Here is a 15,997-nt window from a genome sequence, read left to right on the forward strand (position 1 = left end):
GAAATCGTGCGCAAGAGTGAATGAGAGAAAATACAGGGCGGTTTCAGGACTGTAGGAGGCTACAAATTCCCTGGTGAGCAATAGATTGGGATATCGTTTAGAATAAGTCTCATTTCATTCCAAAAGATGGCACATATCCTTCCAGTTAACAGTGTGGTCAAGGAAGAGAATCAAATTGTAGTCCTAAAATATGCTAATAAAAAAGGAATTTATTTTTGTTCTTTGAAAAACTTAAAACACATGAATGACAAAATATGGTTTGTTAGTTGTCAATAACAAGGCAAGAAAGGAGTCCATACTCCATTCTACAGAGGGGGCTTGCAAGGGCACAATCAAAAGCTTCTGATAATTTATATTGTGATAGAGGCTGGTTGTCAAAAAAGCCCGTGTGTTTCTTGTCACCCGGCTGGGTAAGGGCACCTCTTGAAATCTTCGGCAAAGACTTTTTGTGGCTCTTTCTCTTCCTCTCAGTTCTGGTCACAGTTCTACTCCAATTAAAACTCTGAGGGACTGAGATTTAAAATTCCCATACAATCTCCCATCTACACACTATTCTCAGTCCTGTCTCACCATGCCCCTGCAGCAAACCCACATACCCAGAATGTTATACCACTCAGTCCAACGTGTAAAGTTGAAGGGAAAGGGCCACAAGAAGAATATCAAAAGCTGCAAAAAATATATTTCTTTTTCCTCCATCCACAGTGGAATGTACTTTGGTATCTACTTACAGAGAAAAGTAACTGGCACAGTTCCAACACACGCTCACAGGTCTTCCCAGAGTCCAGGGCTTGATTTTTCACAATTGCTGAGGGAATGTTGTCAGAATTATTTCAACCTGGTTTAGGGTTATGGCCATCATAAAATACAATCGTTGGTAACTTACAGACACCATTAATAAAAGATGACCGCCCTGGTCAGTGTGCTCTCAGTGGTTAGCGTGCTGGCCCACACACCAAAGGACCATGGGTTCAATTTCCAGTCAAGTGCACATACCTGGGTTGCAGGTTTGATTCCTGGCCCTGGTTGGGGCGTGTGTGGGAGGCAGCTAATCGATGTCCCTCTCACGTCGATGTTTCTCTTTCTCTATCTCTATTTCCCCCGCTTCCACTCTCTCTAAAAAATCAATGGAAAAAATATCAAGTGAAGATTAAAAACAAAAAAATTAAAAACAAAAAAACAAAAAACCCATATAATCAAAATATACACACAAAAATTTAAAAATAAATTAAAGATGGCCAGCTCATACATTCCAACAATAGGTTTCAACATTCAGTGGCTGACGGGATGGAAGATCTGCCTGCCCTTGAGGACCAGAGCACCTCTGAGGCCCCTTAGGTTAAAAGGGCATTTAACACGAAGGGAGTCTCTGATGATTCGTGAAGTGCATTCTGAAGTCATCAAGGATGGAGGCTGCAGTCTGCTGTGCTTGGGGGTCTGCCTCGTTGTGCTCCTGGATGTCCCACAGAAGCTGCACTCCTCCTTCTTCAACTAACATTTTGCAGTATTTGCTGGCTGGAAGAAAATTAAGCAAAAAACTTGATGGACAATTTGGTATTTTAAAGATTCCCAAGTCACCACATTCACCTTTTTGAAGCAAGGGTACAAAGTTTTAAGCCCTCTGACAGAAGAAATAATCTAAAATAAGTCAGTTCAAAAGGAACAGTCAATTCAAACTCAAATAATGCTTGGCTTGTGTAGTGACCAGAGGAGTATTTTAATATGTTTACTTCCAGGCAACTCCATGATTCACATATCTCTAACCTTAGCAAATAGGGTGAAGAACAAGAACATCTTTTATTACAAGATTAATACACATTTCAGGTTCAGGCAATATGATGAATTCGATAAGCTGAAGACACCAGATGCTGGGTAAAATATAACTGAGAAATATTTAGATGCAAAGTTGAACGTACAAAGTAAAGATAATGTCCAGAAGCCAGATATACAGAGAAGAAAACACCTGACATACATGACCTAACCTGCAGCTATCCCGGAGCAGGAAGGGGCTGTCAGTTTCAGTAATACAGAAACTGAGATTCTAATTTAGGGAGTTAGAGAGACAAAATCAGTTCATAAAGTTGGTCCCTCAAAGGACTAGAAAAGACAAGGAATAAGACAATTGAAATACCTTTACACTGGGCTATGAGCCAAGCAATTTTTAAAATACTTTCACCACACGTGCATTTTCCCCTAGTTTGACTATATGTGTATATACTGTACATATATACATATACATACATGTCATTATTCATATGTACATATATACACACATACTTTAGATTTTCAGATGACTCATCTCTTACTCATTCACTTCAATTGTATTATATCCATAAACTGAAGAAAATTGACATCTGTACCTTAAGTCCTTCCATCTAAGAATAAAGTATGTCTCATTAATTATTTCAGGCTTTTTAAGTTACCTCTTGGTTTTTTTAGTATTAAATTACAGCCTATTTTTCTTTTATAATAAAAGCCAAAAATTTTACAATTATCTTTATTTAGCAAAAGACATAAGCTAAAAATTCTCAAAGGGGAATTTAAAACAGCAAAACATTAATCTAGCTGGGAAACAACAATTGACCCACCCGGCCTCCCACAAACCAGCAGATCTTTGTGTCACTTAAGAGTCTTCATGATAAACTGTTGAGTAAAAAGAGCAAACTATACAATAGAATGCACAGAACTGGCCCATTTTATCTAAAAATATCACATTTATATATAGTACATACTAACTATAGTATGTATATAGAAAAGCATCTAGAATGATAGTTAGAGCTATCAATTTTTAAAAAAATTTTTATGAGTTTGAGTCAAACTGACAACATTTACCAGGGAGCAAGATCTCAAATGCTCCCTATAGCTATCAAGTTATTCTTTGTGCTTGCCTGTGGGAAATAGGCACGTTCTATATTACTTGATACTCACCCCAAATATATTATAATTTTGTTTCATTTTTAAAACTAATAAACTTTTTTTCATTTTCTTTTTAGGAGTTAAATTAAGGACACAGGTGAACAGTTTTTCCAAATTCCATATTGAACTTAATCATTATACTGAACAATAGCTGCAAAACTACTGTTCTGAATACATACGGTTTTTACTGCAGACATGATACATAGCCCATAGTGCCCAGAGCTGAACCTCTGGTTGCGAGAAGTTGCCAAGGAGAGGAAAAAATGCCTTGAAGGATCTAAAAAGGCACAAAGAAGATGTTCATTCAGAACTGAGGCTAACATCAGGGATATAAGGATAATTTTCAGCATTTCCCCATAGAGACAATTCCTCACTGAGACAGATGTATTCCTTCCTCTCTGTGAAAAATCAATAAAATATATTAAAAAAAAAAAAAAAAAAAAGCCAAAACTGGTTTGGCTCAGTGGAGACAGATGTATTACTGGAAACTGCATTTTTAAGGAGGACCTATGTAATACTTTCAACAATAAAGATTAAAACATAAAAGAAATTGCATTTTTGGCCCTGGCAGGGTAGATCAATTGGTTAGAATGTCATTCTGATACACTACAGTTGTGGGTTCGATCCCTGGTCAGGGCACATACAAAAACCAACCAATGAATGTATAAATAAATGGAACAATAAAATCAATGTGTGTCTGTGTCTGTCTGCCTGTCTCTCTCCTCTCTCCTCTCCCTTCCAAACTCAATAGGATAAAAACTTAAAAAATAAAAAAGAAATTGTATTCTGTTAAACACTCTATGCATTCAATATCTCGTTTTATCCTTTACCCTTGCACACTGTCAACCTCATTTTACAGATGAGGAAAAGTGAGTCTAAGAAATTTTCTAAAAGTGATTTCCCAATACCACAAAGAAATTGGCTATTTAACTCTATTTTATCACTGTGCCATGGCCTCTACATAGTGAGTCGACTGAGGACAAGCTTTAAGAGCATTACATCATCATGAAATTACCTGTAGGTCACCAATGCTGTCATCTTACAACTTGAACTTGGCCAATTCTGGATGGTTACATACTATACAAAAAGAGAAGCAAGGATTCAAGTATTCCATCATTTTTAAAAGGTCATAATAGGCTGTTTCATTTGTAATTACATATATATTTAAAACAATCACAATTTTCAAATTACAGGCATAACTTACCCAAATTTAGGTACACCTTCTTGCCAAAATATCAATTAGGTAAACCATTAGATATGTAGAATATGAACAAAGTCATGTGGAAAACAATGCCATAAAAAGGGGCTTCTGTTTAAAGATGGAGACCTGAGCATGCACCCACTCCTTCCCTCAAATCCTGTGTACAGAATACTAATGCTTTAAAATAAAAGGTAAACACACAAAGAACCAAGCAGAAGGAGAAAGATAACTGGTTCCACAGATCTAGCACTGGGGAAGGTTAAAAAACAACGCAACTTGAACAGAAACCCTGAAGAGATTTAAAAATTTGGCACCCCAAGAATTTCAGGAAGTAAGGTTAGAGGTGGGGTTAAAAATAAGAGATTGGTTAAAAGGTACCAAAGAATCAAGACTCCCAGATCTCCTCCTTCATCCTCCTGTACTAAGCAACCCATGAACATTTAAGGGTGGCATTACCATGCTAAAAACAGATGCTGAAGTGATAATGCTATCCTATCCTATATAATAAAAGGCTAATATGCAAATAGACCAAACGGCAGAACTGAACCAGTTGCTATGATGTGTGCTGACCACCAGGGTGCGCGCACGGAACATGGCAAGTGACAGCCGCGGCAGGATGATGGAGCAGGTGAGCGGGGGCGCCAGACCAAGGCAGGGCACTGGTCACTGATTAGAGTGAGCCTCTGGTGGTTACTGAAAATTCTTTGCTCCCATGTGCTGCGGTCCCACCTGGCACCCATACCCACTGCCAGCACCGGCCCCACTCGCACCCACAGCCAGCGCTGTAGCCACCCCTTGCACCCACTACTGGCACCTGGCGCCAGTCCCGATCGCTTGGTGCCATCAGCAGGTGCAAGTGGTGGCTGCTGGCCCCAATTGCCCCTGAGGGCTTCTCTACTTCCCCCTGCTCCTGAGGGGCGATTGGGGCAGCAGCCGCTGCTCACACCCACTGACAGCGCCAGCCCCACTCACACCTGCTGCTGGTGCTGGCCCCAATCACTCTGCATTATCAGCTGGTGTGAGCAGGGCCAGCGCTGTCAGCGGGTGGGAGCAGCAGTGGCGGGAACAGGGCTGCTGGCAGACAGGGGACCGGGGGTCGGGGGCAGCGGGAGGGGCCAGGCAGGGCTGTGGAGGATGGGCCGAGACCCGCCCTTGTGCCCACCACAGCCTTGCAGCCCACAGTTCCTTTCAAGGTGAACAAATTCGTGCACTGGGCCCCTAATCTAAATATAAAATACTGAGACTCCCCTGCCCTCAACTCTCTTCCTCTAGTGGGGTTTCAGACTGCTGGCAGTCAAGCTTACAGTTTTCAATCAGGAGAATAAAAGATTCTTCTTCAGATAAATCCCAATCAGTTCAGGACAAAAGATCTAATGACACTGACACTGAGGCACAATTAATCCAGACCACTCTATAAAGCCCGAAGTTGACAAGTTCTATTCATCAGCACACAGCTTCCTGAACAGCTCCACTCTTAGGTATGAATGGACAGCTGAGGATTGCCATACACTAAGAAAATCTGTAACATCAAGGAACAGAAATAGGAAAAAAGACCAACTTGAAGGAAACAGAGACCTTGGAAGAAGATAAAATCTTTTAAAAAAAATATAAATTTTATTGATTTTTTACAGAGAGGAAGGGAGAGGGATAGAGAGTTAGAAACATCGATGAGAGAGAAACATCGATCAGCTGCCTCCTGCATACCCCTTCCTCCATACCCCCGCAACCAAGTTACTAGTACATGCCCTTGACTGGAATGGAACCCGGGACCCTTCAGTCTGCAGGCCTATGCTCTATCCACTGAGCCAAACCCGTCAGGACAGAAGATAAAATCTTAAAACGAAACCACTAAACTATCAGTAATACCTTTAAAGAGATAATAAGGGTTCTTTGGAAATTTAAATTATAATAGCAAAAATGCAAAATCCAATAGAAGCTGAAGTAGATTTTTTTTTAATGATAAATAGGGTGATAAGAAAAGATGAATCTGTCAGGATCAACATTTCCTGCCCCCCCCCCCCAAAAAAAAATGAGGAGAGAGGAATGGTAGGAAGGAAAGAAGGGAGGAAGAAATTCCCTAGAACTGAAGGAGAGAGGGATCGGGAAAGAAAGGAAGAAATTTCCCAAAACTGAAAGAAATGAGCTCAGGACCCCTAACTGGCCAAACATTACAGATGAAAATATACCCACAATGAGGGAAAATCTCTGTGATTTCCAAACACTGAGAACAAAAATCTTAAAGCTTTCAAAGTTAAAGATAAAAGGTCAATGACTTAAAAATTCCAAAGGGAAACTATTTCAAAACTAAAATTCTATACTCAGAATCAGGTCTCAAATTTTCTATTTCACGCATCTCTTCTTAAGAAGCTACTGGAGGATGTGGTCCAACAGAATGAGGGAGTACACCAAAATACAGGCAGGCATGCAATCCAGGAAACAGGAAATCCAATACTAGAGAGACCAAAGAATTTCTAGAAGGATAGTAAAGGAATATCCTGGTTGACAATAATATAGCAGATATAAAAAACAAATGAACAAATAAAAAACAGACCAGATGACAGACAGAGAGGCTCTGGGCAAGAAGTGTCTGAGAAGATGAAGTGGATGGAATATATTTGAATGTACAAAGGAGATTTGTACTTGGGAGTATAAGGAAGGATGTGCATAGGGACAGTGAGAAAAAGAAACTTCATTTTATAGAATGGGAAAATGAACTGATAGAGAATGCCTATATTTGCAAAGTCAAGAAGGAGCAATATATCATTTAGAGATATGGAGGTAAATACCAAAAGAAATAGCTTTAAAAAGAGCTGAATGTGAGAGTTAGAATTAGCTATATACAATGCTTGCATGTAACTTTTTTATAAAAGGAAAAATGCAACAAAATGTTAGTAGAGATTAACTTTGTAGGGTAGGGTTTGGATGATTTATAATATTTTCTTTATACTTTCCCGTGTTTCTCACTTTCTACAGTGAATACATGTTTCTAAAACTCTTGTATCTGGAAAAACAGGTTTTTTCTAAAAGATTACGCAGGGCTTTGTAGAGGAATGGCTCTTGTACCAGATCTTGGAGAAGAGTAGTCCTCTGAAGGTCACAGGACACCCAGGGCTGTTTGTCAGATGCCAGGTGGGCTATGACGCCTGCAGCGAAATAGCTGACTTCCATTGCTGTGCTATGGAGCAAGACGCTGATATGCTTCACCACATCTTTGGTCACCAGCTCGGAAGAGAGTTCTCTGACTTCAGCTACATTGTTCTACAGGTCACACGGAGCAGACAATACCAGAGACAGGAAAGGAGGACAGAATCAGGAACTGGCTACTCTCCCTCTCCTAGTGCTCAGATCAAATACATCGGCAACACTTAGTTCCATCCTGCTCCCTCTCAATGCAGCCTAATACCCACAATCCCACCCCCTGATGAGGATGATCAGCAATAACAACTGAGTAAGCACTTACTATGTGCCAGGCACTGAACTAGATAAACAAAAATGTCTTTTTATCTACGTTGTCATAACGTAGAAATCTGACATTCAGTAAGACTAACTTGGCTGGTTAACACTAACACCTGGTTGAACTAGAATATAAATCCAGGCCTGACTCAAATACGAAACATTCCTAGGGGTCTACTATATGTTTTATTAGCTTGAAATTCAACAGTAATAATAGAAGGCAGGTAGTTCTTTATTTTATATATCGTATTCATTTTCTATGCTGTGTAACAAATTGCCACAAAGTCAGTGGCTTAAAACAACACACATTTTTCTCCCAGTTTCTGTGGGTCATGAGCCCAGGCATGGCTTGGCTGGGTCCTCTACTCTTGAGGTCTCACAAGGCTGCCATCCAAGTGTCAGCTGGGCAGCATTCGCATCTAGCCCTCGCTGCGCCACCAGATGACTGCAGCTACGAGTAACTCCACATGAGACCACCCGACAATACAGCTGAACTGAGTTCAAACTGTTGACCCACAGATTCATAAGTAAATAAAATGGCTGTTGTTTTAAGCTGCAGTCTGTTCAAAGCAATAGATGAATGATATACAATGGTATTTAGATTAAACAAGTTAATGCATGTCAATGCTTACAAAAGTGCCTAGCATATAGTAGGTACGACATAAATGTTAGATTTCTGATTTCTTAAGTAATTAGAATTAACTCAAAACAAAACCTTACCAAAAGTCCAAGTACTTTGCTTTGTATTGGTGATCCTGAAAAAGTCTGTTAAAAGAATATATAGTTACTTTATCATGAAGAAAAGAACTTTACATATAAATTCAGTCTTGAATTACTACCTCCAAAACTTGAATGAAGATTGCCAATCCTTGATTTTCCATAAAGTGCTTGCAGGCAACTGGAGACTCATCTGTAAGATTCCAAAGTGCTTTCAAAGCAAACAAGAGGGTGACATCATCTAAATTCTCAGTAGTCTTTTGTTTTACTATTGCTAGAAGTTCCTACAAACAAAGAGACAGGGAGTGAGATGCCCTAATGACTAACTCAATCCCATTAAAAGAAAAGCCACAGTTAAGAAAAGCTATAGAATCAAATCAAATCAAATAACAAGTTCTACTACTTAAAAGCTTTGTGATCCATTTTTCCCTATAAAATGAATTATACCTATCTCCTAGGGTTTTTATGAGGATTAAATGGGGAAAAAAATTGAAGTTTAATGAGCACTTCAATCTAGTTCTTGGTGCTTGTTAATAAATCTATAGTCAAGTATGTATTAGCTTTCCATTATTCATTTATTGAGAATGTCTAGTCATCACCTTCTGGAAGTCAGACATTTATTCAGATAAGAGAGACAAATCAAAACAACGGTTTCTCTCAACTACATAAAATAAATTTAAATTTTGGTAAATGCTCTGAAGGAAATACATTAAAGAATTTACTTAGAGCCCTAGCTGGTTTGGCTCAATGGATAGAGCATCAGCCTGCATACTAAAGGGTTCAATTCCAGTCAAGGGCACATGTCCAAATTGCAGGCTCAATCCCCAGTAGGGGACATGCAGGAGGCAGCCGATGAATGATTCTCTCTCATCATTGATGTTTCTGTCTCTCTCCCTCTCCCTTCCTCTCTGAAATCAATAAAATAATAATTTTTTTAAAAAAGAATTTACTTCGAAAACATGGGTGAGAGGAGCCTCCATACTGAGAAAGGTTAGCTAGCTAGCTTAATTAGGCAGACAGGAAGGGGGGGGGGGGGTCCAGGAAGGACAGAGGTATCTTTGGCCTGAGCAATTAAAACAACCCTAGGTAGAGCAAAAGCAGCCCTGACCTAAAAAGGAGACATATATAAAACTTTAGACAATAAATTTAAAAAAAGAGAAAAGCCTAAGGAATTAGAGGACTAATTCAGACTAAGAACTATGTTTTGAATCCTTTTCTCTTTGCAATTAATAAAAATAAACGTCAAACACACACACACCAAAAAAAAAAGCAGCCCTGACCTGAGTCGCTAGGAGAGCCACAAGGAATAATAAAACATCTCCGGCCAAGACAACCGAGAGCCATAAGGGAGATAAAATTCAACTCCAACAACCTGAACAGGTAAAATAGATATGTGAAGGGCTTTGAGCTTTGAAACTAATACTACATAGCAGAATGACCAAATGAGGAAAGCAAGGGGGTCCTAAATTAAGGAAAGGTCCAATTAGAAAGGGTCAGGTCCAGACAAAAAACTGCTGCCTTTGTAAACCCGGAGACAAAGAGATTCAGCAGATTTTAGACTTTTCCTCATTAGAGAGAGAGAGAGAGAGAGAGAGAGAGAGAGAGAGAGAGAGAGAGAGAGAGAGAGCAGGCTTTTCTCCTTTGGGTATTCTCCCTACCCAGATGGAATTTGTATATGCTTCCAATAAACATTTGCATTTTTATTAAAAAATCTTAGTCCGAGAGTTTATTCTTCAAACTTCATGAGGACAAGGACCCACAAAAGAATCTGCACCCTCAACCCCACGTTTCAATACCAAGGTAATATATCAACTGAGACAAAAGAAAAAGAGGATGCCAACCAGGAAAGGAATGGGAACACAGAGAAGGGGGGGGGGGGGGGGGAAGAGCCTATGCCAGGCAAAGAAAAAGGCTGCTGTTCCAGGCCACTGAACAGTCAGTATGGCTAGAGGGTAACACTAACATAACCATTATGTCCCTAATAGTTTGAAAGAAACCATTGGCTCTCATTAACAGATATTCCAACATACCATTTCAGTTCAGAACATTTCTGGACATAGTTAAGCTGGTATTTATGCTTTCTTTCAAGCATATTAGAATATCATGTGAGAGGAAAAAGACAGCCATTGTCAAGTAACCAGTAAATGAAAAGATACATAAAATATAACAGCACGAAACAAATCAGAATATCTGTTTTCAGAAGGAATGAGGTGATCTCAAATATTTTACCCAACTAAGATATAATATATAGAGTTCATTGCAAAAATAAAGCTGTGAGAGCCAAGATAATATAAGCAAGGCACACAACACTGGTAGCCATCACCTAGACCAGGGGTCCTCAAACTACGGCCCGCGGGCCACACGCAAATACAAATATTGTATTTGTTCCCATTTTGTTTTTTTACTTCAAAATAAGATATGTGCAGTATGCATAGGAATTTGTTCATAGTTTTTTTTTTTTTAAACTATAGTCCGGCCCTCCAACGGTCTGAGGGACAGTGAACTGGCCCCCTGTTTAAAAAGTCTGAGGACCCCTGACCTAGACAGTCAATAGAGTGAAGGGTAGCAAGACAAGGGAGGGAGCAAGGGACGTGAGGCTGACCCTGAAAGTAACTGTGGCCAAGCCTAAGGTTAGATGTTTTACATATTTTACCTTAATGGTACTCAGAAATACAGTCTCACTCCTATGACAGACGCCTGTTTTTCAGATGAAGCGAGCTTTCAGATGAAGAATCTGAGGCACAAAGATAAGTGACTTATCTAAGCTCTTCTGGCTTGTGGCTGAAAATCTGGTTTGTTCTCTTCTAAAGCCGGAACAACCTAAAACTATTTCTCCAAGAACTACAGTGCTATTCTTCCCTCTGTGTCATTTTCCGTACTTGCTCCCTATCTATATCCATAGCTTTATTTCTCCATCTCTACCTCTATTCCTATTATCATTCCCAACAACTTCAATGTTCCTGCATCACATCATCTTGGCAAAACTCCTACCTTGGTTAAATCCTACTTCATGCCCCATCCCCAAAATTCTGAATATTGAAAAAGATGTGCTTGAGCCTCACTTTCATTATCTCACAAAAAATTTCAAAAGGGTATTTCATTGTCCCTGGCAATCCTACTATATTTCCCAATGAGTTTGCTCTGAAGACTACTATTTCATAATTCTCTCTCCTCAAACTGTAATCACTATCTCTTTACTTTTCTCACTTGATCACTTTATCTAATTTTTCACTGAGAACTGTAACTATTCTTCCTAAAAACACCTACCAACCTACTTGTACTTGCATCGATGTCATCTGTCATCCTTTCTGCTCCAATCTAAAGCCGAGAGGTTTACTTCTGCTCTATATACAATTCCTATACACACACAAAGATTTGACACCAAAATTATTTCCTTCTATCTTGCCTATGCTATTTTTCCCTCTTTTCAAAAATAGTCCTATGATCATAAAATACAAATATCACATGATCTCACTTATATATGTAATCTAACGAACAAAATAAATTGACAAACAAAACAGATCCAGAGACATGGAAGCATGCAACAGACTGACGATCCTCAGAAAGAAGGGGGAGGGGGGGATTAATCAAAGAACTTATATGTATATATGCATTACCATGGACACAGACAATAATGAGGTGAAGGCCTGGGGAGGGGGCGGAGCTGGGGAGGAGAGGGCCAATGGGGGGGAAAATACTTTCAACAATAAAGAGAATTTTTTTTTCTCATATTTTATTGATTTTAGAGAGGAAGGGAGAGGGAGAGAGAGATAAAAACATCAATGATGAGAGAGAATCATTGATTGGCTGCCTCCTGCACGCCCCCCACTGGGGATCGAGCCCGCAACCCAGGCATGTGCCCTTGGCTGGAATCGAACCTGGGACCCTTCAGTCCCCAAGCCGACACTCTATCCACTGAGCCAAACCAGCTAGGGCTAAAGAGAATTTTTTTTAAAAAAACAAAACTATATATTTGAAAAAAGCCAATAACCCAGAATATAAGGCTATGAATAGACAGTTCTCAGGATATAAAATCCTTAAATTTAAAAAAAAAAGGTTCAAGCCTCATCTTAAAATAAGTGCAAAATAAAACAATGTTTATTTTTATGTAAATAATGTTAGCATAATGAGCAAACTCTTAAATTACTGATTTATTAAAATTGTGATATAAGTTTGTGGGGTTGAGGATGGAGGTAATTTGTAGAAATATATACAGAAGAGCTAAGTTCTTATTTACCATAGCAGTAGAATCACTAGATAACATCTAAAACTAATCACTCAAGAATTCACAAAAAAAAAGTTTTTTAATTGCAGTTACTAAATAAGCATTTTATTCAGAGATGTGAAGGTAAATACTACAAGAAAAAGCTACAATAGTAATTTCTTCTGAGGAGCAGGTCTTACAGATTTTTCATTTTTTAGGCCTTATAGAATGATCTGATTTTATAAAGTATGTTCATAAATTACTTTCACTGAAAAAAGTGGTAAAAGTGACAAACAACCTACCTTAACTGCCCTGAGGAGCTCGTCTTTAAGTTGTGCAGTTTGCTCACTTGAGAGCTGTAAGTAAACAAAAAGCTGACAGTGAAATATCAGATCTCCATCAAAGCTCCATCAGAACTAAGCGGAAAGAGATCTTGCCTTTAGCAATCACATACCTGCAAGGCCAGAATAGAGGTGATGCTCACTGCCATTGTTTGCATCTTGGGGTTTTCATGCTTACAGAGCCATCTCATCACAAATTTGGCAGCATCAAACCTGAAAAGCAGTAATTTTCTCACAATAAAGTTTGTAAAACTGTATATGAGGAAAGAAACCACTTAACCTACCCCTATAATCCTGTAATAAAAAGTCTCAACTTCCTCAGCTATGAAAACCAAGAGCATTTGGCAAAAAGAGATCAGAAGAAGACAGCATGCAAATAAGAATGTGAGCAAAATGCACAGGATTCAAAGAAAGATGAGCAGATTTAAGAAAGATTTATTGTACCCTAGTCAGTTTGGCTCAGTAGATAGAGCATGGCCTGCAGACTGACCAGGTTTGATTCTGGTCAAGGGCACACGCCCAGGTTGTGGGCTTGATCCCCAGTAGGGAGTATGGAGAAGGCAGCCAATCAATGATTCTCTCTCATCACTGACGTTTCTATCTCTCCCTCTTCCTTCCTCCCTGAAATAAAAATAAAAAAAGAAAGATTTTTTTTTTAGCATTCAGTTTCTACTATGATGAGTCTGAAAAAGAAGTTCCAAGAGAAGTAGTAATTTGTAATCTGATCTGTAGACACGGCAAGCAAATCAATTAGCTAGAGAGAAGTCACACCCTTTTATAGGGGCAGCCGTTCCTCAGCTCTGGTCATTTAGGAATGTAGTAGACTGAGTTGAGAAAGATCCTCCGAGTTTTCAAGAGAAGGTAGAAACAGAGATTTTTCTTTTTTAATGAGGAGGACCACTTTCCCTATTGTATTTTTAAAAGTCAACTCCCATTGCAAGTACACATTTTCAATTAGATTTGTGAATGGCTTAGCCTATCCCAGCACCCATAAGCCACAGGCTTTGTTCATGAGAAACTATGCTGTTGGCAGCAACTATTATAAACGTTTTTGAACTCATGAATCTGAGAGATTACAAAGGCTTCAATAGGAATCCCTATGGAGTCTAGGATGAGGATGTTTTAAAATTACTATCAATAAAATAATAACGAAAAGAATGAGCAATGCTTAGAACAACCTGTACTTCTTAAGCGAGGCACTGTTTTAAGTTCTTTACAAACATTATATCTAATCCTCCTAAGTCATATTTTACAAGTGAGAAAACTTAGGCACAGACCATGAAAGGGCCACCGCTTGAATTAGAGTATGTCTGGCTCCTGGAGCCCCAGGCTTTCCTACTCTGAAGCTCTGAACTGAAATCACATTTAGGGAAACGACATTTGCAGACAAGGTGCTTCCAATCACCTCTGGGGAAGAGGCTCAACAGAGCACTCTCCCCAAACACCGAACCCCAGCCTTAATCAGACCCTCCTGGCTAAGCTAATAACCCAAAAGCCAACAATGCCCAGAGTGACACTGGCCAACACCCCAAAATCAAATGATCAAAATTTATACTTGCCTGTCAAATGGAACATCCACAAGAATCCTGGCATTGGTTAAGGAGAGAAGACAATTCTTTTGCAACTTTAAGGGAATAAAGAAAATAAATTTTGAGTAAATGTGTACTCGATTCTAAGTAAGGGTTCTATGCATTTGGAAGGTGCTACCAATGAGCCTTTCTGTGCACCTGGCCCTCTCCAAGTTCTTCATTTAATCTTACCAATAAGCTCTCTCACATGCACCTTTGCCTAAAGAACAATCCTCCCCCCCCCCCCCCGCTTTCTTGGGGGGGGAGGGGGTCAGTAAAGTGGCTGCATGTATGTCAGTCCCAATCTATTACCTGAAGCCTAGTATATCCACTAATTGATAAATGTCTACACCATATCCAATAACTACTAGGATCTATGCTATAACTTCTACTTTCTACATAAGACTGGTAGGGGCTGAACAGGGCCTTTACAGATAGGAAAAGAAGAAGGCCTCCTGGGAAAGCTATAGAAATAGAGAAATGTAACATGTCTTTGAAAAGCCATGAGGAGGCCAGTATGACAAAAATATAGTGTATGAGGCAGGTCAGAAACCTGAAATGCCAACAGGAACTAGGCAGTAACATAAACAAGTGAAGGAGGGTGAGTGTGAAATAACAGGAGAGTGGTAGGAATTATGACAAACTGGGCGATTCACGCCCTCTTATAAGGGCAGTTGTTACTCAGCCCCAACTGACAACTGCCATGCAGAACTTAAGACTGAATTGAGGCCCGGCAGCGCAATGGCCGTGGCAGCACCTCGGAGCTGGTGGTCAGCTGTCCTGCCGCCATTGCGTCTTCTGCGCAGGGCTTCATAGGATCACATTAACAAAAGCATGGCGGAGTTTTATGAGTCAACGTATTTTATTGTTCTTATTCCTTCATAGTTATTACAGTAATTTTCCTCTTCTTCTGGCTTTTCATGAAAGAAACATTATATGATGAAGTTCTTCCAAAACAGAAGAGAGAACAAAAGCTATTCCTACCAAAACAGATAAAGAAGAAAAAGAAAGAAATCCAGAATGGGAGCCTTCATGAATCCGGTTCTGAGAGTGTACCCTGGGACTTTAAATTATCTGATGCCTTGGCTGTAGAAGATGAGCAACTTGTACCTGTTCCACTGAATGTGGTTGAAACTTCTACTGGTGTTAGAGGAAGAAAAAAGAAGGAAAAGAAACACAAGCCTGTACTAGAAGAGCAGGTCACCAAAGAAAGTGATGTATCAAAGATTCCAAGCAAAAAAGTAGAACCTGTCCCAGTTACTAAACGACCTCCCCACCTCCAACACCCCCTCACCCCCCTGAAGCAGCTGCCTCAAAGAAGAAACCAGGACAGAAGTCTAAAAATGGAAGCGGTATCATAGTCTACTTAACTTTATTGGATGATAGTATTTGCTTTTAATAACTTTAGAGCTTGAAATTCACACCTAATAAAGTATTAGATGTGCATACAACATGTTAAAAAAAAAGACTGAATTGAGAAGGATCTTCCAACTTTTTAAGAGAAAGTAGAAATGGAGAAAGATTTTAATGAAGACCACCTTTTCTGTTCTATTTTAAGTACACATTTCATCAGTTTGACAAATTTATACAGCTGTGTAAC

The 15,997-nt window shown here is 39.4% G+C and overlaps 1 protein-coding gene across 1 annotated transcript in view; it reads right to left on the minus strand.

The window, feature by feature from the left end:
• Positions 1-222: 222 nt before the first annotated feature.
• The window catches only part of ZYG11A (zyg-11 family member A, cell cycle regulator), a 35,140-nt gene continuing 19,365 nt past the window's right edge, over positions 223-15,997 (minus strand). Inside the window, exons 6-14 of the mRNA XM_059689557.1 lie at positions 14,389-14,453; positions 12,943-13,042; positions 12,791-12,844; positions 8,407-8,568; positions 8,288-8,332; positions 7,178-7,372; positions 3,929-3,990; positions 3,093-3,190; positions 223-1,512 (exon numbers count right to left, since the gene is read on the minus strand). Of these exons, the coding sequence (XP_059545540.1) occupies positions 1,349-1,512; positions 3,093-3,190; positions 3,929-3,990; positions 7,178-7,372; positions 8,288-8,332; positions 8,407-8,568; positions 12,791-12,844; positions 12,943-13,042; positions 14,389-14,453 (945 nt within the window). The 3' untranslated portion in view covers positions 223-1,348. The remainder of the gene's footprint in view (positions 1,513-3,092; positions 3,191-3,928; positions 3,991-7,177; positions 7,373-8,287; positions 8,333-8,406; positions 8,569-12,790; positions 12,845-12,942; positions 13,043-14,388; positions 14,454-15,997) is intronic.

The sequence above is a fragment of the Myotis daubentonii genome, chromosome 3, assembly GCF_963259705.1.
Source record: "Myotis daubentonii chromosome 3, mMyoDau2.1, whole genome shotgun sequence".
NCBI classification, from domain to species: Eukaryota; Metazoa; Chordata; class Mammalia; order Chiroptera; family Vespertilionidae; genus Myotis; species Myotis daubentonii.